We start from the raw sequence: 27,051 nt of genomic DNA, 5'->3' as shown, positions 1-27,051 counted from the left end.
GGCAGCTTCAGGAAATAAATGTAACTTTGTTATTCAGTGCATTTTTAAAAAAAAACTACTTTGCATTGTTGCCCCCATCCTGTTTTCTAACCACAACTAGTGCTGAGGAAAAACAACACTGGGGACATCGGGCCATGGGAAAATGGTAACCACAAAGCCTGGTAACAACAGAGGTTTATTGGCCATGTGAGGAGTAGGCAGGAGCCTGGGATTATCTACCCTAAGATTTCCACAAATTGCCTATTGAGAAAGAGTGCAGCCCCACCTGACTAATGAGAGCAGAACACTGCAACAAAGCTGTCCCCTTGATAAGGGGGTGGCATATCCTCCAGGAGGAGGACCAGGGTTGTGCTGTGAAATACAGGCATCACCCAGGACACAATCACTTGAGTCTGATCCCAGCAAGAGAATATTGCAACCTTCAGAGCTTCTCACTTTGACTATGGTTTAAAATGTGTGGAACAAGGACTGATAAATTTTGACAGTTTGTTTTTCCAGATGCCATGGATTGTTTTAGCTACTTATGAGAATATGGGTCAGCTGGAATTGAAGGTATAAAGGACTGTTTTGGCTTGTTACCTGCATGACTGTTAGGACAACCAGGCTTGCTATAATTAAGCTTTTTTTAGGTTAATAGAAGTGTTTCTATTAGTACCATTTTGAATTTGGAGCATCCATTGGAAAATCTTTACTGCTGAATTCAAATCTCAAAAACTTCCTACTACAGCACATTCTAGTTTCTTGAGCTTCTGCCTATAAAAAAAAAAAAGAACCATCAAGAAAAGGAGACAGGCATAATGTTTTTTACAATTGTCATAATTAAACTCAAATTCTCTATTTATCATTCTGTCTAGTTACTTCCACAAGAATTCCCTATGTGTCCAAGTTAGACATAAAGCAGCAGAACAAATTCATATTAAATTGACTGCTTCATCTTCTGGACTGGTAGGTAGTGGAATCCTCATATGTCACCATCATTATGTTTAAGAAAGATTAAGTCTTATACACTTCATTTCAACTACTTTTCCCAATACAGACTTTGAAATAGTGTTAAGATACCTGGAAAATTTAAATTTTTTTCCTCAAAGTTTTTTTTAACCTGCTTGGAAATTGTGTAAAAAAAGGGATGCCCTTTTACTTGGATATTAATAGATTTTTAAGCCTTTCAAAAGTCTAGAAGACAAAACCATTAAAGGTGCTGATACTGATATATTCATTATCATAACATAAAGCAAGTAGCTGTGTGAATGAAGCATGGCTGCCTTGACTGGGAAATGTGACTTTCTATAGCATTGTGTGTGTCAACTGGCTGATAGTTAATTGAATCATGGTAGTGGTTTTGTTACTCCATATGTATCTTTAGTCTTCTCCCTAATAATTATTTTTTTTGGCAGCAGCAGTCAGGCTGTTTTCTTCAACTCAAGTAATCAGACAGAAATAAAAAGTTACAAGAAGTGAACTTGTAAATGTTCAGACCTGGTGTGAGTTCCTTTTCTTTTATGAGACCTGTAAGAGTGGAATCATCTTTACAGGTGCTAGGTTGCCTCAGTCAGATTGGAGTTCAAAATTTTATGAGAAAATGGCAGAAAATATAGCTGGGTATTCAGTCAAAATAGTCACACAGCCCTTCAAAACTAAAGGGAAAAAATTTTGCCAGAGATGTGAGAATTAAGAGGACAAGTCAACCTAAGCACAAGGAGGAAACTTCCCAGGTCTGCTGTAAGAATGAGCAGTACAACAGGAGATGCTTAGTCAGCCCAGGGGATTCAAACTGCAGAACCAAATAAATTAGCTGGCCACATCTGAGCCTGATGGCAGTTCCTGCATCAGGCAGGCCTTGAGGGCTGATTGTGGGCAACCTGAGGAGGGATCAGTTTGTGGGCTTCTTGGCTTTCCCAGCCTCCCAAGCAGTCTACTTGGACATCAGTGCTTTCTGAAGGAAAAAGAGAGAGCTTGGAGGGTACATGACGGTCTCTGTGCCCTTTGCTCTTACTCTTTGATCTTCAGATGCCACCATTTCCAACACTGTGAATCTTGGAAAGGTCCTATCTCTGATGGTGTCCCTGGTGTCTTGTATCACTGGAGCCCAAGTCCAAAAAGAACAGATTCATCTCTAAGAAAATTCAGGCTTCTTCTACAGTTCTTCCCACTGCCAAGAAATAGGTGGGATTTGCCTCTCTTACTGAAAGTTTCAGGGGTTGTACAAATCTTGTATTTCAACCCCTGCCATTTTAAATTTGAAGTAGGAAGGCAGGGCAGGAGGTAGGGTGGCAGGTGGAAGAATAGACAGAAGTGCACAGATAGGGGGGTTGTATAAACCTTATTGCAGGAATTTATTACAGAAACTTGCAGGAAACCTGCAAGTAATGCTTAACATTATTTTGATTGCTGTCCGCCATCTCTCCCGTAGACTTCAAAGATACACTGTAATTGTCTGAGATCACATGCTTAATGGCTGTATTAAAGCCATAAAAACTTCCTTTTAAATCACAGTTTTATGGAACTAAACCAACATTAACAGCCTTAGCAGGCTTGGCATTTTTTTCCTATTCACTTAGGGTAGGAGAGATCACAGACCTTTTCATGATGTTTCCAAGGTTATATTCTGAACTTTCTCTATCTATGTCATTGACCTGCCAGCTCTTTCCATTTAGGAAAAAAGAGGAATGACTGTTCAAAAATATGCAAGGCCTTTCTGAACACAGCTTTACCAGCAGCCAATAAAGTACTTGTTCTAAAAAAAAAGAAAAAGAAAAAATAAGACTAGGATAGTCACTTTTTAACATTCTGTATATTCACTCATGTAAAGAATAACAGCATTTGACAGATCTGCTTACATGCTCTTATTTGGTGTGTTTTCAGTGAGTTTGTGAAGTATATGTGTTTTGTTTTGTTTTTTCTTCTGTTTCATACTGCTCTATGAAAATCTGTTATGGAAAAGGGGAAAAAAATTGACAGGCCTTCCTCTCATCTTAACCACATTTGTTCTTAAACCTGAAACAAAATGGAAGGAGGAGACTGTATAAAACAAGTATATATCTCAATATTGCTGGAGCCCACCTTACTGCGTACAGCCATTCTGGGATGGAAACAAAAGAATTCAAAGTGCAAGTGCCCAAAACTCTCTGTGGCTGTAAGTGGCACAGATCCCAGGACTCTGCCCACCTGCAATGCAAGATTCAACCCACATCTTCATTCACTTATGTTCTGCAGCTATTTTACCTTCACTAATTCAGATAATAAGGAGGGATTTTATAACATCTTGCAGAACTGAACTCTTCTCTAAATATTCATTGGCTAGCAGTTCTTTAAATAGGTACAGAATATCAATGCATAAATTTTTATAACTGGAATTAAAGGAATACAATTAGTTTACTGGTATCCTTTAAGCAACTGTCACCTGTAAGTTACAAAAAGTGATTAATCTTTTTTAAAAAATATTTATTTTTAAATAAGTTTCATGCTCAAGTAATTTCAAAATGGATAGTTACTAAAACCAGTATCCTTCATTTATCTGCTGGAAAGTATTACTACAGAAATCATACATTTCTGAAAGCAACCACCCATGTTGTCCAAAATTTGTTCCTTGGATATTCTCTGCAGAGCCTTAAATAGTACACTGTGAAAATATGCTGGATAATATAGTTGCAGTACTGTAGGTTTTCTAACAACGATGCATCCCAATTCTTTGGTAGTGCTCACACATGTTGCTATTTTGGCAGGGGTTAGCCTGATGGTCAGAGTCAATAATGATCGCTAGGTCTGGCTTTACCGTGAACTTTCCAAGAAAGAGGATAAACAGTAAATTTTAGATCAGCTGCTGTTTTATGGACTAATGTAATTTTGTTTTCTTTTCTCCATGAAGTACAGACTTAATACTGGTGAACAGTAACGGCTGAAAATTTTAATGAAAAATAAAATTAGTTTACTTGAACATTTGGTATGATTCTGAGTTACGTCTGTGAAAATGCAAGTTGACATGACTAGTCTCAAGAGAAATGCTTTAATTTACCTAATTATTGGTAAAATGTGAATCTGTCTTTCTGTGTGAGCATGAATTAAAGTATTTGAAAATTGTTGATTTAAATTAACACTCTAAATCTAAACAAAACAAAAACATCTGTTGTATGAACTCAAAACAGCTGTGAATAAGCATCTTGTATGTTATATGTTGTACTGCATTCATAGGCCAAACTAGGAGCTTTGTGGGAAAAATCAGGGAAAGACCCAAGCCCTGCTGTGACAAGTTTACTGAATACTTTCAGTCAAGTTCTTTGCAGACAGAGGAATTCACAAGAACAAATCTGTATTTACTGATACGGCACAACCACATTATTGCGTATCCGATAGGAAATGTATTTTATAAAGTAGCCAAAGGCTGGACAGGAGACAGCTTCAGGAGTTACTTACTAAAAGTCTGAAAATCTGTATTTAGATGTGATTGAAGAAACCCCATCAATTTGGTTTATGGCAGAGAAGGGCATGAAATGGTTCTGTGTTATAGAAGCATGTGGGAACATGGCTTATGGTTACAGCTGCTGAAAAGGTCTATTCAAAAGGCTGAATAGCTATTAACTGGAAGTGGATACCAGACAGGTTTTGATGCAACTATGTATCAGTGACGAATTACCAGAATAATTTGCTTGGAAATATGGCAGATTCTGTTACTTCATATCTTTACAATCAGAATTACTATCTTTCTAAAAGGTGTACTCTATGTCAACAAAAAATTGTGGCTCTGCAGTAGCAGTTATGGATGGCCCTTATAACCCCCATATTATGTATGAGGACAAACAGTGTAGCAGCTGTGGCTCCTCCTGAGCTTACACAGTAATACTGATGTTTAACATATGATGAACCTCATGTTTTGAAAGGAAAAAATGTTATTTATGTTGAATAGCTAAGAAGTAATAAAATGAAAAGGCTGTGTACTTTTCATTCAGGTTTAAGGGACTATGACTTTTTAATACAAAAATTAAAGTAGGTTATGTGAATCCCCTCACCCATCACCCTGAAATGAAATGAAATTAAATTAGGAGGAGGAAGTAACAAAGAATTATCAGGATGTTTTGCATATATCATCAGTTTGATATATATAATAGCCTGCTCATGCTGTTTCTCTTGTAAAAGAACTCTTTTCCTGAAATATTTTCAATGCTATGGAAATAATTAATGCACACTTTCATATTACTCTGCAGGCAATTTTTACAGACTATTAGAGCTTAATTTAATTTAAAATAATTTTAAATGCATTAATTAAGTGATTTTTTAAAATACTCGTGATGATGCTTTGGAGTAGAACCTAGAAATGAAGCATTTCACCTTAAAGGGTATGTTATTTCAGTGTACTTAATCATTTGCCATTATTTGTAAAATAAATTTCAGGAGTGCATTTCATTTATGGTAGTTCTATGTGATAAAACGATGAGTTACCAATATCATTATCTTCTAAAATGTATTATTAATGGGTTTGAAACTGTACTTGCTAAACATTATGGAAAATACGTATTTGTTATTATTAAATTAGAAAGTGTTATATGCAGAGATTAAGTTCATTCCATTCACTTTCATGATATTCATGCTGGTTTTAGTCAGGAGTAATTCCACTGAGATCTATGAAGTTATATTAATTGGGGCATTGCTAGGAATAGTAACACACAAAAAAAAACCAAAAGAGAATTAAGCTCATACTTCCTTTTCTTTCTTTTCATTTAGTGTTTTCTCTTCCACTCTTTCCCTTCCTCACTTTGATTTTCCTGTTTCAGTGAATACTCCTTAATACAGCAAAGTTCAAGTGAAATGGAAATATTCTTCACTATATTTTACTTGCTTTTGACTTCCTGACTCTAAATATAAAGAAAAGTTTTAATAGTGTACTTCATTATTGTGTTTCTTGTCAGCAATGTGTGATGTTCTGTCAAGGCTAGTATAAAATAACAGTCTGGTGCTTTGGTTTTCCCTCTGAGCCCCCAGGAGTGAAACATGTAGTATAGATGCCTACTGTGCTGATGGAGTCAGGCATCCTTCAACAGTAACATGTTCATTTGCTGTTTGGTATATCTCAGCACAGTGATTTATGATGAGCTGCTGTACAGAGTGCATACGGTGAAGAAGAAATCTTCAGACCTGAGTTTCTTACCAATACATATGTGAAGTACATCACCCCTAACGTGAGGGTACCACCACCACCGTATTCCTGCCAGTTTCAAAGCCTCAGAGTGAATCCTGTGTCACCTCACCAAATTGATAAAAGATCAGTCACGAACTGTGGAAGTAAAGATCAGTAACCCAAGTACAAATCACTGCTTAATTCCATGACACCAGAAAGCTGACCTGTGCAATTCAAGCCATCAGCATTTTCATTCGTTTTTCCTTTTCAGCTATCCAACATCAGACTATTATTCACCACAAGTAATTTCATCAAATAATTTTTTCAGTTATTTTTGTCTCTTCCCGATTTAAGAGTTATTCTGAAAGCTATTTCTGAAATGTTTAAGACATGTTTACTCTGCTGAAAATTTTATTTCTATGAATAATTTTTAGCATGTTTGCAGGCCTTCATTAGAAGTGTTCTGTATTCAGTAATTAAGCTTTGTTTTGATTTTACCTGCATATTAATAGAACTATTTTCTGATTCTTAATTGGAGACTCATAATTCCTACAGATTCTTGTCATATGCTGCTTGTCTGCCTACCTCACTATACATGAAAAAAAGTTTAAAATAAACTTTGCAAAAGTATTTTCTAATTTTTAAATTTACTTGTTTCTAGGTACGTGCAGACCATTGACTATATTTACTAAAAATGCACAGGGAAAAAAGAAGAAAGACACGAGAACAGTGGAAACAAATCAGATGTGCACAAATAACAGTAGAAAGATCTGAGATACATTTTTTTCTTATTTTTTGTTTTCAATCAGAATTATATCCAAATAATATCAAAGTTACTGGTATGGGGGGTTCATAAAAGCTTTTAAATTATTGCTGTTGTAAATTTATAGGTTAAAGGTAGCTAGTGCTTCTGTGGTTTAGGTGGAACTGAATGAGGCCTCCAAGCAGAAGTTGAGATGTTGTGCCTTCTATTCGAGGGCAGAACACCCTCCCAGAGGGGATGCAGCCACTGTCCTGTGCCATGTTCGGAGAAGAGCATTTTGCCCTCAGACTTTCTCTTCTGCACTTACCTTTGCTGTCACATTGTATTCTATAAGGTACTTGATAAACTTACGTGGCTTTTTGAAAGTATCAGTCATTTTTTTCAGACATTCTTCAAAAATCAAGGTTTATTTCCTAGTTTGCCATAGCTCACTAATGTTTTTCACAGAATTCTGTGAAAAATAGTCTACTTGCAAAATGGTTGCCATTTCAATTTCTTCATAATTAGAGCTGCATGAAAAATATTTGTAGCAAATATTTTCCTCTGATAAGATAATTTTTCTGTTTCTTATTTTTTATGCCGGTAGAGGTGAAATGAGATGAGTTGATCTGAGTAAGTGGCTGAAGACTTCCATCAAATCTAACCAGAAATTATTTCCATTCCATCTATGTGACAACAAATATCAATCAGTTACTATAGCCGTCAAAGATAAGATGGCTAAAGTTCTTCAGCTGTATTTATATACCACAGCATATATGAGGATTTGGTTCAGTTTTTCATTGGGGTTTTGGCTGTTAAAAACTTAAACTCAGGTAGTTCAATGTTACAGCCCTATTTTAGGGAGCAGTTACAATAGGCCTCTTATTTTCTACCTTTTACTCAGATATTTCATATTCAATGCTAAACCAAGCTTAGATTTGCTGGTTTTTCTTTTTAGATTGAGTGAGAAGAAACAGGTTAAAATGAATAAGATTTTTGATCAAAGCATAACTGTTTTCTTCCAATCCAATGAACTTTCCACCTTGCTTGCTGAGCTTTTTTGTGTCATACCTTCACAGAGGGCTTTTGATTCTTCCAAGAGTCAGTTTTCTCCCATACAGAAGTTCATTGGCCTTGGAGATGAGCAGAATGTTCTTTCCACTCTTTGCTTCATCTCTTTTCCTACTTCCTCACTGTATAAACACGGCTTAGGCAAGCAGGACCTGGAACATATCCATGGCCAGGCATGATCATAGTGATGACATTTGTTGATAAAGTCAAAGCTCCATAATACCAGTATGACTATGAGGTGGATTTTCTAGGAAGTTCTTACTGGTAGTTACAACATGGGACATTTTCACTGAGGCTTTGCAGGGTTTTTTTCTTTCTGGTGGGCTCGTGGGGGTAGTATACGAGCTGTCCAGCTGTGAAGATCAGTAAGCCCTGTAGTGTCATTCTGCTAAAACTAATGTCTTCATAGCTCTTACCATTGGTCTTCAGCGTTCCTGTAAGGTTTCTGTGAAGTTTCTCCATTAAGACACTTGGAAATTTCTTTCTCTGTTTTCATTAGTTTCTGGGGCTGACAACAGATTTTCAGGGGTGATACCATTGAAATGGAGCTACTAGTTGAAAGCCAAGATGGGAAACCATCTGCAAGAATAGACTCTGATGCTGATATGTTTTTGTAGCATTCACTTTTGCTTGGACTTAAAAGATCACAGTGTACTTGGAAGAACATTTTTCAAGGAAATCAGTCTCTATTTCTGCTAAATGAGGTCAAGGTCTGTGAGTGAATAAGACCAGAGCGGTAGAAAGAGTCTCATAAGAGACTGTGTTTCGTTACATTAAAATGAGCTGGGTGTTTTTTGGTGGAGAAAGAAACATTTAGCATTATGTTTAGCTTAATATCTAAATAGCAAGGACTAAAAAGCTTAGAGCCAGTCTGAGTCATGAGAATTGCTTGTCAATCACGTATCACGGTCACTGCCATCACAGAAATAAAAGTATGTATTCTTTGGTGCGGCGTGCTTTGAGTGGACTGCAGTGCATAGGACTATGAAGAGCTAGTTGACTGGCTTGACATATTGTCATTTCAAGACATGTGTAGAAAAGCCTTTGAGGTCATGAAAAACTGTAGCTCAGGCAATAATTTCACTGTGATTCCTGTTGCAAAAGTGCCATGCTACAGAACTGCAGAGAACTTTAAAAGCTGGTAGAAAATGACTTAGTGAGTCATGCAGCTGAAGACTGTGTAATGTTGGTGCAAGGTCTGACTTAGATTAGCAGCTTCCATCAGATCACTGACAATCACTAGACACTGCAGTGGATCCTTTGCTTCGTCACATTAGTAAGTGTCCTTGCAATGAGGACCAAGTGCTGCTTTTAGCACACGTCCATTTTCACTGTGTGAACACATTGCAGAGCATTAATTTACTTGACTTTCACAGGGACAGTAGGTTTTATCTGCTGATAATCTCATTCCTACTATAAAAATAAGCCTTTGACATTCATAGCTGACTGTCTTGCAGGAATCCATGTACATATCTGACATTTCCATATGTGTATTAGTCATTTAATATTGTATGGTTTATGCCATTGTGGTAGCCCCTCTATTTTTATGAGATGTCAGTTCTGTAGGAACATGTAGCCTGTCCCTCATACTTGCTTCCTTTTGTAAACCTGAGATAATACAAGCAGTCTAAATCATTGATTATCTGTACAAACAACCTAGAAAAGTATGTTTTAGCCTTGCTCCAAATTCTGGAGTATCTTCCTTTTCATGCTTTTTTGCTGTTCCCCTGCCCCAAACAGCGTTCTGGAAACTCATTTTTAAGTACTGCTAAAAAAAAAAGTTGAGGTCATTAAGTTCATCATCCTACTGAGAAGTCATAGAAGGACAAAATGAAACATCTAAACTTGTAAATGAGGTATATGCTTCAATACTGCCTACATGACATTTACCAAATGATTCAATTTAATGCATTATCTTACATGCACATTATGCAGACATAATCTTCTGGTTGCATTATTTCTGGAAGAAGAAATTGTTGTTTAGCAGTTCTGACTTTTCAGCGGAAATCACAACAGGCTCTCCAACTGATATGCTGTACCTTATCAAGTCAGAGAGACTCTTTGTCCTATACTGCAGAAAAGGCATGAGCAGTCTAATTACACAGAATATTATTAGTCACCAGACAGATCAGGATTTTTTAACAGTTGCCTGTTAATTGTGTGTGCAAATGACAGGAGTGGAAGAGCAGATGTTCACAGTTTAGTATTTCTATTTGTAGGGCCAAGATTTTTGCATGCAATCCTGCATATTGCCCAGTTGCACTCCTAACAGGATTGAAAAACTCAGACTGTGTGTGTCAAAATTTTGCTGACATATTGCTGCTAGAACTCTTGCAGACCTTGTAATGTATTTAGATATGACTCAGAGATTAATTATATGTTAGGTTCCTTTAGTGACTACAGTTCTAGTGACACTTCTAGTGAAGAATCAACTTGTTATTAGCCACAGAGATGAAGAAAAGAAATTCAAACCCAGACCTTCAAGGAACCTACTACCCTGGTACTGACCACCACAGTTGCCCAGCAAAAGCTCATGGACCAAAACAATCGTCAAATGTAAATGTCATCACAAGTGTGTCCAAACTAAAAATTGTTGGGTGCAGACAGAAATTTTTAAGAAATATCTATATTTATGACATTGTTAGTAGGATGCTTCTCTCCTTGTTTTTTTGGTATGCATACCATTCACAAGGGACTCCTCACAGATCAGCTAGAGTTTAATTACTTTTTTTCCCCAGTTACTGCCACTTATTGATCTGCCCATGAAGCTGGAATGAGTTTATGTTACTGGCCAAAATGTTTTTCTTTATGACGCCCTGCCCACTGTTTAAAATTAAATTATACTGTAAGTATGACTTGCCTGGTGTGAGTGCTGGCCTGGAAGCAAAGGCCAATCATTCTCTTGAGACTGTTACCCAAGGCACAGTATCTTTAATATTAGCTGCCAAAATGGATTAGAAAGATAATTTGAGACCTCCTTTTCTTCTGTACACCTTTAATAAAATATGTGCATAGATGCATTTTAGAATATATATCCTTTTCTTGATGTCTAGATTTTCATTAATGTGATATAACATAACAGGCAGGCTACACAAAATGGCTGTAAAATATCAAGACCTTTGGGATAAAGCAGTGTGCTGTTTGAGTAGCGTATAGAAGTTTGATTCTCAGCATAGAAGTTATCGTCCATGTTTCTGTAAAACTCTAAGAATCAGGGAAGGGAATTTCCCTGGGAACATTCCATAGCATGTGAGTAAATAAGCAATGCCTTAGTTTCTGAACAGACAAAGATATAAGACTTAAGATGCTGTGGTCCTAATGGCACTTAATCAGGTGTCTCTGTTGGCATTAGGGTTAGAGTTGGCTGTCAGGGTGTCTGTGGGTAACCACACGTAAGGTAGTTGCGTTGCCTTCCTTCTGTATATTGCCAATACAAATTGGAAGAGAATGCTTGTCTGTTCCTCATATATATCTTACTTCCATGTTTTTATAGTTAACCTATACATCTTGACATAGGTATCACTGCCATTCTGTCAGTTATCTTCACAGTTATTGACCTTACACTTTACATTATGCATTATGCATTATATTGTGCATGTGGCAGTTTGCCTTGATCTGAATCTTGAACTGCTATAACATTATCAGATTATTGGAAAAAAAGAGAAAAATATGAACTGTTCCTATAAAAATACATTTCAATTATGAAGCTTTGTAAGTTGCTAATGGCCATAAATAATTTTATTATATCAGTCATTTTTAGTTATTAATTATCCATTTTGTACTACCTACTACACTCTTGTACTACCTGCTTACTGTCTATATACCTATGTATGCATTATTTTAGTGAAAGCATTTGTTACCTGATTGTTTTTCACAGCTTCCTGTAAAAATGTAAGAAATATTAATCTGCAGTCCTTTGAGATAAAATTGGAGGGGCTGTGTGGCATATCAGTAAACCTTTTAAAGAAAGAAATTTTCACATATGTCTAAGGAAAAGAATATATTTCTTGAAGATGTGTTTTATGGATAAATTTAGAACATATGTAGACAATATAGTTAAATAGAATTTGTAAAAGTGGGGGTAATTAATGCATTCAGCTTTTGTTATTTTGCATGCATTTTCACTTTAATTATATAAGAATTAATTACACAATTTTCTAGCTACTAAGTTATTCCAACAAATTGTTGTGCATTAGGGACACCACGTTAGCAGCAAGGATTAATATATTCATATCCTTCTTACCCAGGGCATCCTCAAGAAAACAAAAGCAAATGTAACATGAATGTTGAAACTAATAAGCATTCTTTAGCCTTACAATACTGTATCTATTTAATATCTCATTTATTCCTATGCCATCAGTGTTTTTCGTCTGCTGTACATAGAATTGCTATTTCCACTGTTTATTAATATGCAGTGTGTTCATCTGTTGCCTTGCCTTATTTCATGAGTAATTAAATGTTCCTAGTTTGGCCAAAAAATACAGTACAATAAAAATCTTAATTGGCCTCCTCTCAGCTATTCATGATATGATCAGATAGCCCTGTCTCCAGCTGTTAATTGCACTAAACATTATTTGATAGGTTCAGCCAACACAATTATGGAAAATTATGCATATTTTTTGAAAAATAATGATGGAATCAGAGACTATAGGGTGGGGGTTTTTCTAGACATATATTAACATATTAAAGCAGGACTGAGGTGTGAGAGTGATTTAGGAATTGTGTTGGGTTTTTTTCTCTGCAGAAGAATTGTCTACTAAATATTTAAGAAAAGCACTACTCCTTTCTTCAGTGCAGAGTATGCTATACTATGCTATACTTATTCTTTCCTTCTTGGAAGTTGCGCTATGGTACAGTGTTTGTTGTTTTCTAATTCATTACACTTTCAAGCCTGTAGCAGCAGTAATATAGTTAGGGTAAGAAGAAGCCATGTTCTGGTTAATACTCATGGGTTTTTATCACACTTGACACATGATAAAATAAATATCTTCAATGCTGTTACAGCAGAAAAAAACTCTCATAATGCATACACCAGTCTAAGAGTTGGGAATAAACATTTTTTAATCTGAATTTCAATTTCTCCCAGGTTTTGGAGCCTTTACCATCAGGCCTTTTTGTTGCTTCCTTTTGGTTTTGGTTTAGTTTTTCTATCACTCTCTGGTCTTTGCTACTTCTGTTTTTTTCTCCTCTCAAATCTGCTGCTCCTGCAAAGCTTTATCCTCCTTTGTTTGTAATGCTATGATTTTTTTGCTTTCACAAGCATCTTTTCTTTGTTATTCTCTGTATCTCTTCATCTGATTCCTCTTGGGCAGATCATCCTATCTATTTTCTGCTTTTTTCTCCTGTAGTTCCTCATGGAATATTTAGTGACAGCTCAGACTCAAAATGGGTGTAGAACTAAATGTTATCTTTTCTTTAAACATTTCCACCATCCTACTTGTCATCCAAGCTTATATAGGAGTGCTTAGCCAATCTTCCTCCACAATTTATGGAAAGCCTATCCCTTTCTCTATATACAGTCAAATGTCACTTTTCATAAGGTTTTTCACTTTTTGAGACTTCTTGCACATCCTGCTTTGCATTCATATTACCAGTCCATCCAAAACACAGCTGGTAACACTGTTGCTCTCATCGGTCAAAGCACACTTGTATCTTTTAAGCTCATCTTTGTCTTCAAGATGTTCCACACTATTGCATCCCAGCCTATAAATCAGATCAAGTGTTTCCTCATCCCAGCTATTCTGCTCTATCAATATATTAAGACTACATATTCTTAATAGTTCCATGACATCCCCTGTGCCTGTCATGACTTCATACAGTAAAATATCAGTCCTTTCGGTTCTCTGGCTACACATACTCTTTTTCCACAGTAGAAAAAAATGAAAATTTCAGAGCCATTCAGATTAAGAAAAAATGAAAATAAATCCCTGGTTCTGGACATGTCCCACTTTACTGCACTTCTTCATGTGTTTCTCATAACTTTGGGGCAAGGTTTTACTATTTTTATCTTATAGAGCACACTATTGTTAACTCTAAGATAATATATCAAACATGTTGAGGAGTGTTGCATGGTTATAAATGGATTTAAATAAAAATTAACTGGCTGAAGCCTTGTTTTCACAAGCCCTCAAGTGTGAAAGATATTCATAGATACCAGATATTGGAGTATTTTTATTTGGTCATTATATCCTTTAGTGATATTCTTCTTGATGGGATATTCTTGGTCAAGTCACATTTTCAAAGATCTAAGTAACATCTACTACTACACCCCTTTGGACTTTTCTCTATTAAACAGTCTAGCAGATCATATTTTTAAAGGAGTTCAGAGAGATGTAAAAGGCTTTTTAGAAGCGCTAAGGATTGTCACTACAGTGTAATTGACAAGTTCAGCCTCTGAATATATTATTTTTGTGCTTCTAAAAGTGCCTTGGGCCGTCCTCCTCTTCAGGTAAGCCAGTGAGCTCCTCCATTTGGAATATTTCCAGTGCTTTTTGTGGTATTTTGAAAAATCTTTTTTTCGAATTCAGGGTCTCCTGATAATGATCATCTTCTGCATTGCAGGGATGCAGTGAGGGGGGAATAAAATGCAGGATATCCAGACTGGCTTTGAAGCATATTGAAAAAACACTCCTCTTCAGCTCACCACAGATTCAAAAGAAAATACAAAATATGTTCTGATGAAAGGCAGAGCATGCTTTTCCAGACTGACATTCACTCAATGTTATTTAGAAAGCTTCATTGTTGACAATTTGCCAGTAGGTACAATGTCTACAACCTGTTAAAACGTGAACTTTATCTGAGAGGACACTGGAGGAACATAGTAGAAAACTGTTTGCTATGCAAGTTTATCTATACTCCAAGAAAGATCTCAAGGGTGATATTTCCAAAAGTATTATGTGATTAGCCATGCCACAAAGGAATAAAGTAGCTGAGTGACTCCAATTTCAGTTGTGTGTGGTAGAAGAGGGCATCCTCTAAGGAGTCCTCTGTCCATCAGGAGCTGACACAGCACCATGAGAATGTTTTGCCACCTCTGAAACCCCATAATTTCCGTGTCAGTAGCTCAGAGGTTACAGTAGCAGTTGCATGCAGAGTTTTGCTAGTGGTGAGAGCTAAAATGAGGACATCTGGCCTCAAACAGAGTGGTTATTATGTCACTTGTGATGAAGATTTCAATTTTCAACTTGTAATCAACAGTCTATAACATTGAGTCACTTCAGGGCTAAATCACTGTAATCAAGTATTAAGTGTTGAAATCCCATAGACTTATAGCAGTGTGCAATATTTTGGCTATACCGATTATACTAATGGTAGAAGGAATACGTAGGGATATTTAAACACTGCTTAGTACTCTGAAATTTTTTGGAAAATTAAACTAAGCCATGCATTATCAGAACAATTTATTAATTTTTTGTGCATAAGAGTGAGTAAAGATTAAATACAACCAGCCCAAGTATATAGGTTATTAAACAGTTAGTTTGGCTTCATTTTGACAGTGTAATGTATTATTGTTTCATTCTCTAATTTGAAAAGAGCTTACAGAAATATGTTTATGTATTGTCTTGAGATGCTTACAGTCTAGGCAGACAACATGGTGATCAAGTAGAACTGCACTTGAATCACAAATAGATGTGCAATGAAGACCAAGAAAAGTTTCCCATTAATTGCACAACAGTATCTGGCCCAAAGCTACCTAGAAAGTGCTCCCTCAAAGACATGACCTTTTTAATGTGTTTATTTGGCCCTGAAAACATGCAGATGAGTAATTAAGGACTCCTGGGAGGCCCATGTCCACAAATGTTTTCAGGACTGAGGTTTTAGACTGTAGGTCATGATACTTACCTTGCTGTGGATTTGTGAGCAATAGTGAATTTCATATCAGAAAAGATTTCTTGCATTTGTTTCCTAGCTGGTGGAATAAGATAATTGTTCTTGTGTATTCTTTAGGTATCTCCTATCACTACGCTGGACATGGGAAAGATTAAGTGATTAAAAAGAATCAGAAAATTTTTTTTCCAATTATTTTTCCAATAAGAAACAATGAATCCTAAATGTGCACATGTTGGTTTTTTTCTTAGCTTGAATATCTTATGGCTTCTGTTGCATTTCATTCTTTTAGGCCTTTCTCTGAGATCTGCCCATTGCATAGCCATACGTATTAGATGACTTTGGGACTCGCTTTACATCAGTGATGAAGGGATTATCCAGCAGCCGTAGTCATCATCATGGGGTTGCCTGTGACCCTCCATGTGACAGTCTGCCACACCACCCGGACAGGAAGCCATATTTGTTAAACCCGGTGGACCCCCATCCTGCAGACCACCCTTATTACACTCAAAGGAACTCTTTTCAGGCAGAGTGTATGGTGCCCTACAGCGACCAGATCGCCAGCAGCACGTTTCCCCGGAGGCATTACAGCTCCCACCACGAACTCAAGGACGAGTGTGCTCTGGTTCCCCACGGAACTGCCAACAAGACCAACCGCATTCCTGCCAACCTTTTGGACCAGTTTGAGCGGCAGCTGCCTCTGAATCGGGATGGCTACCACACTTTGCAGTACAAGCGGACTGCCATGGAGCACCGCAGTGACAGCCCAGGGAGGATCCGGCATCTGGTCCATTCTGTTCAAAAGCTCTTTACCAAGTCCCATTCACTGGAGGGACCATCCAAGGGGAGCGTCAATGGTGGCAAAGCAAGCCCGGAGGAGTCACAGACAATGAGGTATGGGAAGCGCAGCAAGAGTAAAGAAAGGCGATCGGAAGGTAAGCCCAGATCCAATGCATCAGGATGGTGGAGTTCAGATGACAACTTGGACAATGATGTTTGCATTTATCATGGTCCCAGTGGGGTCATGACCATGGGAAGATGTCCTGATCGTTCTTCTTCCCAATACTTTATGGAAGCCTATAACACTATTAGCGAACATACTGTGAAGTCATCCAGAAGCAATAATGATGTCAAATGCTCTACCTGTGCAAACCTGCCCATGAATTTGGACTCCCAGTTAATGAAGAAAAGCTCTTGGTCCTCTACATTAACCGTGAGCAGAGCCCGTGAAGTTTACCAGAAAGCATCAGTTAACATGGACCAGACAGTGGTGAAGGCAGAGACGTGTCAACAGGAACGGTCATGTCAGTACCTCCAGGTACAGTGCAGAGAACTGATTGCTGTTAACTGTGCTCTGCCTTGTCTCAGGTGTTTGTGGGGGATGGAGGTTTGCTCTGGTATTTCAACTTTCCCGAGAGGTCACTGATCACCAAACAAGGGGTAAAGCTGCTGAAATTAAAGATAAATAAATTTATAAATAAATTTGCTTTTTTTTTTTTTTTTTTGGGGGGGTGTGGTTTTTTGGGTGTTGGGGTTTTTTTTGTTGTGTTTTTTTTGCCAGCATTTGTTATTTCAAAGAAACAGTTCATGTTGGAACAGGCTTAATTTTTTTCATGTGGGCAAAATAAGACCTTTCTGTGTACTTTTTTGAATGTATAAGGCAGTCACAGTAGGGGTACAGGGAATTTGATGTTGTAGTGCTTGCAGTTAGCATTACAATGTCAATTAACTGAATGTTACCAGGATACAAATTCTTTGATTTCTGTAATTTCAAGATTCGCCTTCATTTACTGCTTATTTTATTATGAAAGCTTTTGAGACCCTTTTGAGAAACTTTGGGGTACCTAAATACTTTCTCCAGCAGGAAAACAGCCTACTTTCCTTTTTGCCATAGAATATACATTCTCATAAAACAGTTATTGTAACATGTCCAGATTTGTTTATCTAGCTATTCCTCTTTTTCATGGCTTTGAGACAAAAATAAAAATCAAAAGGTTGAAATTATTGCTTGTTCTGATTATACATTTTAGGAGTACATCACCTACTCCCTCACAAGCTGTTTGCAGTTAATACAGCGTCACTATTTTTCACCAGTATTGTATCTTTAAATGTCAAGAATCAGATGTCTGCTCTTGGAGCTATCATACTGCTGGTGAATGTGGCAGGAACATGGATCAGAAAATATTAAAACTGTTTCATTCTTAGAAGAGCTTTGGGTAGCTTTTATGCACTTTAAACGAAGCACTTATGGCACATCTAAGTGTGTGTGTAAGATGGAACAACGTTGCACAGAGAAGAGAGAAGACCATGAGGAAAAAAGAGGTTTGCTAAGATGATTTGGTTTTATTTTAATGTAGTGGGACTCTTGTCTATTTGTATAGAAACTGTAGTGAGTTTTCTCATATGGGCACTTTAATGAGACAGCTTCCACATTCTGTTGTTTAAGTCAGTATGCAGAGAAAGCGTAGGACTGAGGCATCCGCATTTAAAAATTGATCTTAAAAGGTTTTATTGAATGGCATGCAAAATAATTTTGAATGCCAGCCTCTGGGATTCTATGTTTTAAATGTAGAGAAATGGATCTGTGTATTTTCTATTAATTGTTGTGAGAGTGGGTTGAGGGGGCAATATGAATGCTCAGTGTGTGTTTACAGCTGTGCGTATGGACTGGAGAGGAAGAGGGGTTTCAAAATAGTCTCAGGTTGCAACCTTTTGAGGGTGTTTTTTTTTTATTAAGCCCCTTTTGTCTGAATTTTGTGAGTGAGAAGAAATCATAACTTCAGGCTTGATTGTCGTGGTTACTTTGGACCCTGAGACTTCTTTTGTTGATGTTTTTGTTTACTCCTTCAGTCTTACTCTCAGGTTTAGATAAAATTGCTCACTATTCAGTTTGTGACCAGATGGCCAGAAAAGAGAAAAAAACTGTGCCAGCATCAGCTTTAAATGAACACCTCCATAGGGACTTTTAGATAATGTTTAACTGACAGGAATAGACTCTTGAAGTGGAATTAGAGGACATTATCTGTGTCTGTATGAAAATATGTCCAACAATTGTCAAGGGCAGGAATTAGAATAACTGAATTCTCACAATAATTAAATTCTCACCGTGGTTCTCATTCTCACCGGTAGTTCTGTTTTGGTTTTCATTGAATTTTGTTTCATTTTTTCTAATTGTATACTTGCTTGTAAAAGCCATGGAAATATAACTGGTTAGAAATTGTTTTAAAGAAAAAGGAAAATCTTAAGCAGGTTTCAATTAACATTGAAAATAATATTCAGAGTAGATTTGAGGAAGCAGGTCAGGATTATTCTTCTCTCTTAGCAGCTTGGAAGGATGACAAATAGATACAAGTATTAAGAAGTCAGTCTATTTTGAATGCATCCCATTGCCTTTCTCTTCACTGTTAGCACTTATCTCTTTAGACTACAAGCCCTTTGGGGCTAGGACTTTGTTCCCTTTTGTGTTTCCACAGTGCCCAGCACAATGGGCGCAAACCTAATTGAGGCCTTTTGGCTGTCCTGCAGTATAAAGATATATTAACAGCAGCAGAGCATTACTCCATTAGTGGGCTGCAGAGGTATTCTGTGTATCTGTCATTTTCCTGCTGACCTTATCATTGTACCAAAAGGCCGCTGTGGTATGTTAGAACAATTAGAAATGCACTAGATGAGATGTAAACTGCAAAATCATGACGATACTGGACAACTCTGCTCGTTTCATTTCATTATGATGACACTTTGTTGTTTTATTCAACTCATTAAATGTTAAATAGATGCTTTTATCAACAAACTTGTAATTCAAGCTGTTGTTTATGGTCCAGGTCATAAACTCTCTGATCCTTTAAAGAGGCAACTATTTCGTTCATGCAAACTCCTCTTGTCGTAGTATCTGAATTCATTGATGGAGTGACTTTTTTTCAACTCAGGGTACTCAGGATCATTTTCTTTATTCTGATAGAACTGAGTATATCAGAGATCACAGATGACATTGATTTCACATTTACTTGTAAGGGCTTTTTTTCACAAAAGTATCTGGATACATTCTCAGTGTAAAGACATGGAAATAACAAACAATTATCTCACTTGGTGTGATATTTTCCACATAACCATTCTGTGGAAGGAATTGGCAGTAGTTTGTGTTACAGATGGGCTTATTTCTCATAATTTGGAATTTGGATCCAATGCAGAGTCCTCCTGCATTGCACAGTCTTTCTTTGCCCCGGCAGGCTCCGCTTCCAACCTGGGTGCTGAAGTGCAGTGTCCATCCTTGGAGGCCTAGGAGAGACTTGGCTCACACTGTGCATCTTCAGAAAGAGATATTGGCTCCCAGAGTAGTCTAAAGACCGTCAAGCAAACCTTTTCCTCTCACCTGCATTTTGGGAATGGAGTTGTATTTTTCTCTTTTCTCTATTTCTCCTTTCAAGAATGAGGGACTGGGAGGCAGAAAGTTAAATTCCTTTTTTTTTATCTTCTTGCTTCAGGAAAATGCTTTTATTTGATCCAGTTTACAAGTTGGACTAATTTGAAGGAAGGAGAGAAGGAACTGTTCATCTTTTCTCAAAATTCTTCTCCAAGTTGGTTTCCCTCCCTTGAGAGAATAATTTATAAAGCAGTGGACAGCCTTTACTTCCCTGGTAACTTCTCCTCTCAAAAAATTAAAATTAAGAAAACTGTAGAAGATGAAATGTAAGCAGCAGCCTTTTTCTGCAAACAGTAGGGTCTAAATACACGGGTACAAATTTTTTACACTCTTGTTTTCTATGAATTCATGATTGTTGAAGCTAATAGGGTTTCAAATACACTGCAGAGTCTGTCTCCAATTATAGTTTTGCCATTCAATGTTCCCTCTAATTACCGTCCCCATTGTCCTTGGTCCCTTCATTAAAAGATGGAGAAAAATATAAAGGATGACATTTTTCATATTATTCCTCTTTTATTCTTCTGTGGGTCAGTCATATGTTTCCTCTTGATCCCATTTGATGAGACTGAAGTCAATTGTGTCAGATACTTGGGGCTGAGAATGGAAATTTTACTTCTCAAAACTGAAGTGCAGGAGGTGGGAACGATGGTGCAGTCATTTGAGTTCCTACATTTGCATTGCTTGTCCTTTGGTGGGAGACTGTAAGAAATACCATAAAAAATATAAGACAAGTTTCTGGGTATAATAAGCATTTTCTGGTGGTGAAGGACTCTGGTTGGTACTGTGCTCAGTTTCCTGTGTGAAGGTTGTCATGTGAACTATTATATAAAGTGTAGTGTTAAGAAACTCATAGTTTTCTATGACCTGTTTTCCAGACTCAGGACAAGGAGCTTCCAGTTTCTTAAGAGATATTGCTCAGTCCCAGTCTCTTTCTGTTCCTGTGTCCATGAATGTCCAGGCAAACAGAGGGCATTGCCCTAGGTCAGGGTGCTAATAAGGACCAGTATCTGTCATATGATTTGTTAGTGTGCTATGTTAAATTACAAAGTGTTTATCCTTACAACACAACAATTCATGTTAGATCTCTTATACTGGGTTCATCTATGCAAGTCTATCTGCATTTTCAGTTAATCTCTACTTGTGGTGTTTGCATTTCCATCGCAACTACTACATTGAAATTAATCTTTTAGTATGTCCTTGTATATATATATAAAAGTTGGGGTTTAATATCCATTAATATTGATCTTCCATTTTCCATATATCTGAAGATTTGTCTGTTTCTCTCTTATTCCATTATAGATTGAAAATCAATGAAGCATATATTATTTCCCCTCAGTTTTCCAGTCAGTACTACAATGTGTTTGAGGTATAGGTTTCAAACTTTTTTTACTAAGCTCACATAAAACATACTTCTCAGTAAAGCTAGTGAAACAATTCAAATGACTGTGAAATAAAATGTCAAATGTTGTAATGTATTCTAGGCCACCTTCCAGGTAATGGAATAATCATGAGAACATTTGGAAATTCTTAAATGTTCATGAATTTTAAAATAAAATAACTTCTAACAATAACAAAGCGAAAAAATAATTCACAGAAATCTGATTTATTTCAGTTTTTAAATTGTGAGATGGGTAATATGAATAATGAATAAAGTTAGATATTTTTTTGCACTGGCACTTGGAAAATATAAATAAAGCACAAAATAGCTTATTTACAAATAAATTCATAACAAATAATTCTATTGAACATATAGCTTGGTTATTTAGCCTACCTGCTAACCTACCCAAGATATCTTTGCCATATTAAGACAAATTTGTGGGAGAGTATTTCAGTATAGCTGTCCTTCTCATCTTTGCAGTTCTTTAATTTACCTTAAAAAAAAAATGTCAGCTGAGTTTGCGAGAATGATCTTGCCACATATTTCACCTTAACAGCTGCTGTGTTCTCATTCATTTAATTAAAAGCTGGACTGACCTTTGGTGTCTGAGTAATGCAGTAATGGGGGCCACCTAAGTACTAAGAGAGCTGTTCTACAGCAATGTCAGTACTTCACATTTTATCTGTCCATGTTCCTTAGGTGATACTTTTCTATCCTTCAGTTTTATCACCATTCTGTAACTTCTTAGTATTGAATATACTGGCACTGATCTTATTTTTTCTAGATTAACTTGTATTGCTGTTAGTTCATGCTGATAACATCCTACATTCTAACAGCGCATCCATTAATAAACACAGTTTTAGCAGCTGGTTGCCCATTGTGTGTCTTAGCATACCATATATAGGAACTAGCAACATACTTGGGTGGCACGATGTTATGTATACTGTTATGTCAGAAATGTTTATGAAAATTATGGCTGCACACAATACCTGGCATTTGGTATCTATTTCAGTTCCTTCATGGATACAATTTGACTCAGTCCTGGTTCTGACTCCTTTCTGTAGCCTTAAATATCTGGAGTGTCTAATCTTATTATTTACATTAATTCTACTTTAAAAAAAAATCAAGGCAAATCAAGTCCAGCAAAGAGGATCATTTAAATCTGCATCTGAGCTTGAAATCCTAAACTTTTATTCTGGAGCTACGCAAAGCAGGTGGGGAAAAAAATACTAATCAATGATGTTTTCCTCAGCTAATGCAAATAAGGAATATTTTCCCTACATCCAGTTATTGCTTTTTTTTGTTTCAATAATAGAATTTATAGTGCAGGTCTTAAGTGGGGAGATACAACAGTGCCAGAAGAGTGGTTTGAGCTGGGGCGGCTGGCCACAGTTTCTGTTCTGCCTCACAAATGCTCTTGTGCTGTGTTTATTGCACAGCTGAGCTTCTGTCACTAGTGAATTAAGTAACAAGAAGATGAATCTATTGTGTATCATTTGTCCTTTCATCCTCTTACCCTGAGCCTGTGCAATGGACTGTCTTGTTTGGACTTTGGATGGGTAAGTATTTCCCTCACCAAAGGCTGAACAATGTGCCATGCAGTTGGACAAGGCACTGCTACAGTTCTGATGGCCAGGGCTTCCAGAGACAGACTTTGAATTGTCTCTGAGTCTTTTATGCAAGTAGGTTTTTGTCTAATTTTTGTTACTGACATAACCCCAGCCTGCTAATCAGTTAGGAAATCTTTCAGATTTCCTGGTCTCTAGCAGTTCAGTTCCCAGAAGATGAGAGTCAAGAGCATAAATTTGATTTGACACCCAATGGTACACTGCTGTAGAGCAGAGGTGACAGTTTGGAGTCACTGAGAAGACACATGATGATGTTCTGAAACCAAGAAGGTTTTCTTAGAGTGAAAGGAAAGCTTCTTACACAGGTATATTTCATTGCTGTAATCCAAAAGAAAGCATTGTGGAAGTTACAGTAAAGTCTGTCCACTGTTCACTAAAATGTGACAGAAGCTAACGGCCAGCTGGAGATGGCAGTTCAGCTGCCTGCGAGAGCACATTAGCAAAGCACCAGATTATCCAGTTATAGTCAGCCAAGAGAAACAGCATAAGGGCTGTTTCTCAAAATGCTATCCTCACCACATCTGTTTTCTTCCAAGGATACAGTTTCTGCCACATGTTCTCCATCCGCAAGCCAGTTTCCTGCTGGCTGCTTGATAGCAGACTTGTGGCCATGTGTAGTGAAAGAAAGGTAAAATGACATCTCATTTAACAGTATTGGCATTTGATGCAAACTAGTCACTGTATGCAGGTGCTGGAGTGGTTAGGAAGAGACCTGCCTCACCAGAAGAAGGTATCTAGAAGTGAAAGAACATGTATTCATTGCTAGTCATTGAAAGTGTCCTTTGGTATTTATGTTAACAGTCATTCTGTTATCTTTACTTGGGCAAGGAGTCGTATCTCATTATAGCCAAGCATACTGAAAGCTTCAAGGATATTGAGAAAGATGAGAATGAATGTCTGCCCTCTGCTACAGAGAGACTATCATCCATGAGTATCACCAAAGCAGTTTTAGCTTGAGGTCCTGGCTAAGAGTCCTGCTGTATGACCTTCAGCTACATTTCCTTCAGCTAACAGATGTGGTAGTTGCTGTCTGGCTTCCTTTCTGCAGAATGTGTTTGTGGGTGGCAAACTTGCAAGTCCTTTGGCTGGAATTACTGTATCTACATGGCCCATTTCATGGTTGGTTGGATTTTTATGCACAAAGCAGAAGGAGAAAATTTATCAGGAATCAAGACATGGTTGTTTTACGTAGGAGACACACATTCCTCTTCATGATACAGGATGTGAAGCAGATTGACAAACTAGTGGTCAAGGTACCTTCTGGTGAATGAAAACTATAAACTGGAGTGATGCTTGAAGACTTTTGTCTGATGACTTACTTTATGAGGATTCGTGTTTCAGAAGACTTTCCAAACTACTGTTATGTGAATGAAGATTGCAATTCACACCGCTTGTTCAGGTTTGATGCAAGGTGTAGGCACTTGGGATTGAGGAAGTAATGTTTTATCTTGGACAGGGTCTTCGTCTTGACTTCTAATGCTCTTCATGTAAAAATTATGGAGATACGTCAGCTAAATTAAATGAATTTGTAGTAGAACCTGACTGCTGAAATAGTGTAAGCTAAAGCAGGTGGGGCTGAGCATATTGTTTGTCCTAAATAGAAGCAACCTTCCTATCTGCCTTTTTGAAAACATTTGAGGCTTATATATTGTTCTTTAAGCTTTCTAAGGCATCAGGGTTTTTTGCATACTTCAATGATTCTTAATGCATGCACATTGATAGAATGAAATGCTACTCACCTTTATTGGTCTTATTAATTCAACATTTATGAGTGCTAGGATAGGCTTAATAAGTGGAAGATGGCAATTGAAACTTCCTTAACAGCACAACAGAAGAGGCATAATACTGGCTAAGAAAACCAAATTGCATGGGTTTGAAAATCTGCACTGAGCAGTCATTAAGCATTGTTCTTCAGTTGTGTGATTTCACTTCATTAAGTATTTGCATACTAATAGAAAGCTAAAGTTACGAGTCTACTGCTGTGAGCGATGGTTAGCCACTCCTTCCAGTCCTTGTGTTTACTTCTATAGTCATCCACATTGCTTTGGCAAAGCACAGGGAGAAGCTTTAATGATTTCAGCTGCAATAAACCAAATCAAACTAGAAATCAATAATGAACTTAATTTGCTATAGAGACAGTCTGTTTGCTATTTCATCTGGTAAGGTAAGTTAATAACAATTTGGGGGAAAAAAAAAGAAGGAAATTGGTTATTCTCATTTTATTGTTTAGAAATTGAATAACAACTGTGTTCTTTAGCTTTGTCCTTACATTCTGGGTTTATTTCACATGCCACTATGTGTGAGCTTTTGAAATTAATGCTTGAAAACCGAGGGGGCAGTAAACCTGTTTGCTTAGTTTCTCTATTTGGGGACCTAGACTATCTATTAGAAAAATGCAGTTCCTTTATATCAAAAAATGCATTAAAGGAATTGACCAGTCAGTCCAGTCTGGCTAATGACAAAGTGTGAACACCTCCAGAGCAACATACATTTAGTTAATGATCAGGACAGGTAATCTATACACTAAATCAAGCTGAATCCAGGCAAGATGCTGGCTGGTGGCATTATGTTATCTGTATAGTCTGTTCTGTTTACAAAAGAATCTTGTATTTGCCATTTAATCAGAAGAAAGGAACTATAGTCAGGCTTAGCTTTCATACTTGTAAAAAACATTTTATTTCTAGGTGTATGCTGAAGTCTTAAATTGCAGTATGTTGCCTGGCTCAGAGGCCTTTGCTGAATATTTTCTATGTATTTTCAAGTAATAATGGTATTCTGTTTCACTGTGCTTTTTCTATAAGTGCACTTCTGATATTTAGGTTTGTAAAGAAACAATTGTACATGAACTTAAAGATCATTTGCAGGATGAAATGTTTCCAGAATCTCTATTACTTCAACAGTGTGAAGAATAATAGTTCTATTTTAATAAAAACAATTATGTTCATTGTTAGATCTCAGTTTAGTTCTTCCCCCTTTTTCATGAGTAAAAACAATCATGCAAGTGATGTTCCTGCTTGATATTCTGATACTGAAAAAAATCATATTGCCAAGGTAATTGGATAATACTATTTTCTTAAAAGCATGAAACAGCTTTATCTCAGGTGTGCCAATCTTAATGCTATTAATTCTCTAACACAGCAGATACTGTGCATATGCACTTGCATGCAGTGTGGTATGCGACCTTGCAAGACGTAACATTGGCCATTCAAACAAAGGAAGAGCCTGTGGGAAAATTTGTGCAGACCTCCTGACTGAAAAAAATAAAAGAGCTGGAGGTTCACATGGACACTTTTCCCAGCATTTTTCCAGATCAACAGAAGAAACACACTACAGAATGTTTAGTACATAGTTTAGTATGTATAGAAACAGAATGTATAGAAACATGCAATAATGTGATCCATTTTATTTTCACAATGTGTAGTTTTGAGAGGGCTATATCTTTTACTTTTTTCGCTGATATGAAACACTTTATTGTGACAGTAAATTGCATCTTCTGCATGAGCTGTTACAGCCATTCCTTTTAGGCACCAAAGAAAGCACTCTGAAAATGAGGTCACTTCTTTTAGTAGGTATTGCTTGAGGTATTTGACTATAGGCACAAAAGTATTATTTTTCTGCCTGTGTTTTCTAAACAGCAAAATGGAAATGCTGAGCTTTAAGGGCTGTTTCTCCTGCTCAAGTAATACACAGTGCTCTGAGATCCTTTCATAAAAAGTATTACAACCATTAATAGCCAAAGCAAAAATCTACTTCTAAAGCATTTCTTTACCCTGCAAGTGTTCTCCAACAGTTACATGATGTCTGTTTTCTCCTACTCCAACTTCTGAAATTAAGGTTTTCAACTCTTGAAAAACTGAAATAAGATAAAGGGGATCT

General features: G+C 37.0%; 1 protein-coding gene across 7 annotated transcripts in view; it reads left to right on the top strand.

Annotated features, from left to right (window-relative positions):
• DLGAP1 (DLG associated protein 1) overlaps positions 1 to 27,051 on the top strand; it is a 358,503-nt gene that overhangs the window by 179,631 nt on the left and 151,821 nt on the right. For 4 of the 7 annotated variants that reach the window (XM_080381374.1, XM_080381371.1, XM_080381372.1 and 1 more), the window contains one exon: positions 16,042 to 17,067. In XM_080381374.1, coding sequence (XP_080237500.1) covers positions 16,114 to 17,067 — 954 coding nt within the window. In that variant the 5' untranslated portion in view covers positions 16,042 to 16,113. Of the gene's footprint in view, positions 1 to 6,065; positions 25,340 to 27,051 lie in introns of those variants that run through there. The other 3 variants (XM_080381373.1, XM_080381376.1, XM_080381377.1) reach the window with 3 other exon arrangements.

Source organism: Falco punctatus, assembly GCF_963210335.1.
Source record: "Falco punctatus genome assembly, chromosome: 3".
Lineage (NCBI taxonomy): Eukaryota > Metazoa > Chordata > Aves > Falconiformes > Falconidae > Falco > Falco punctatus.
This window is presented reverse-complemented; position numbering and strand designations above follow the sequence as displayed.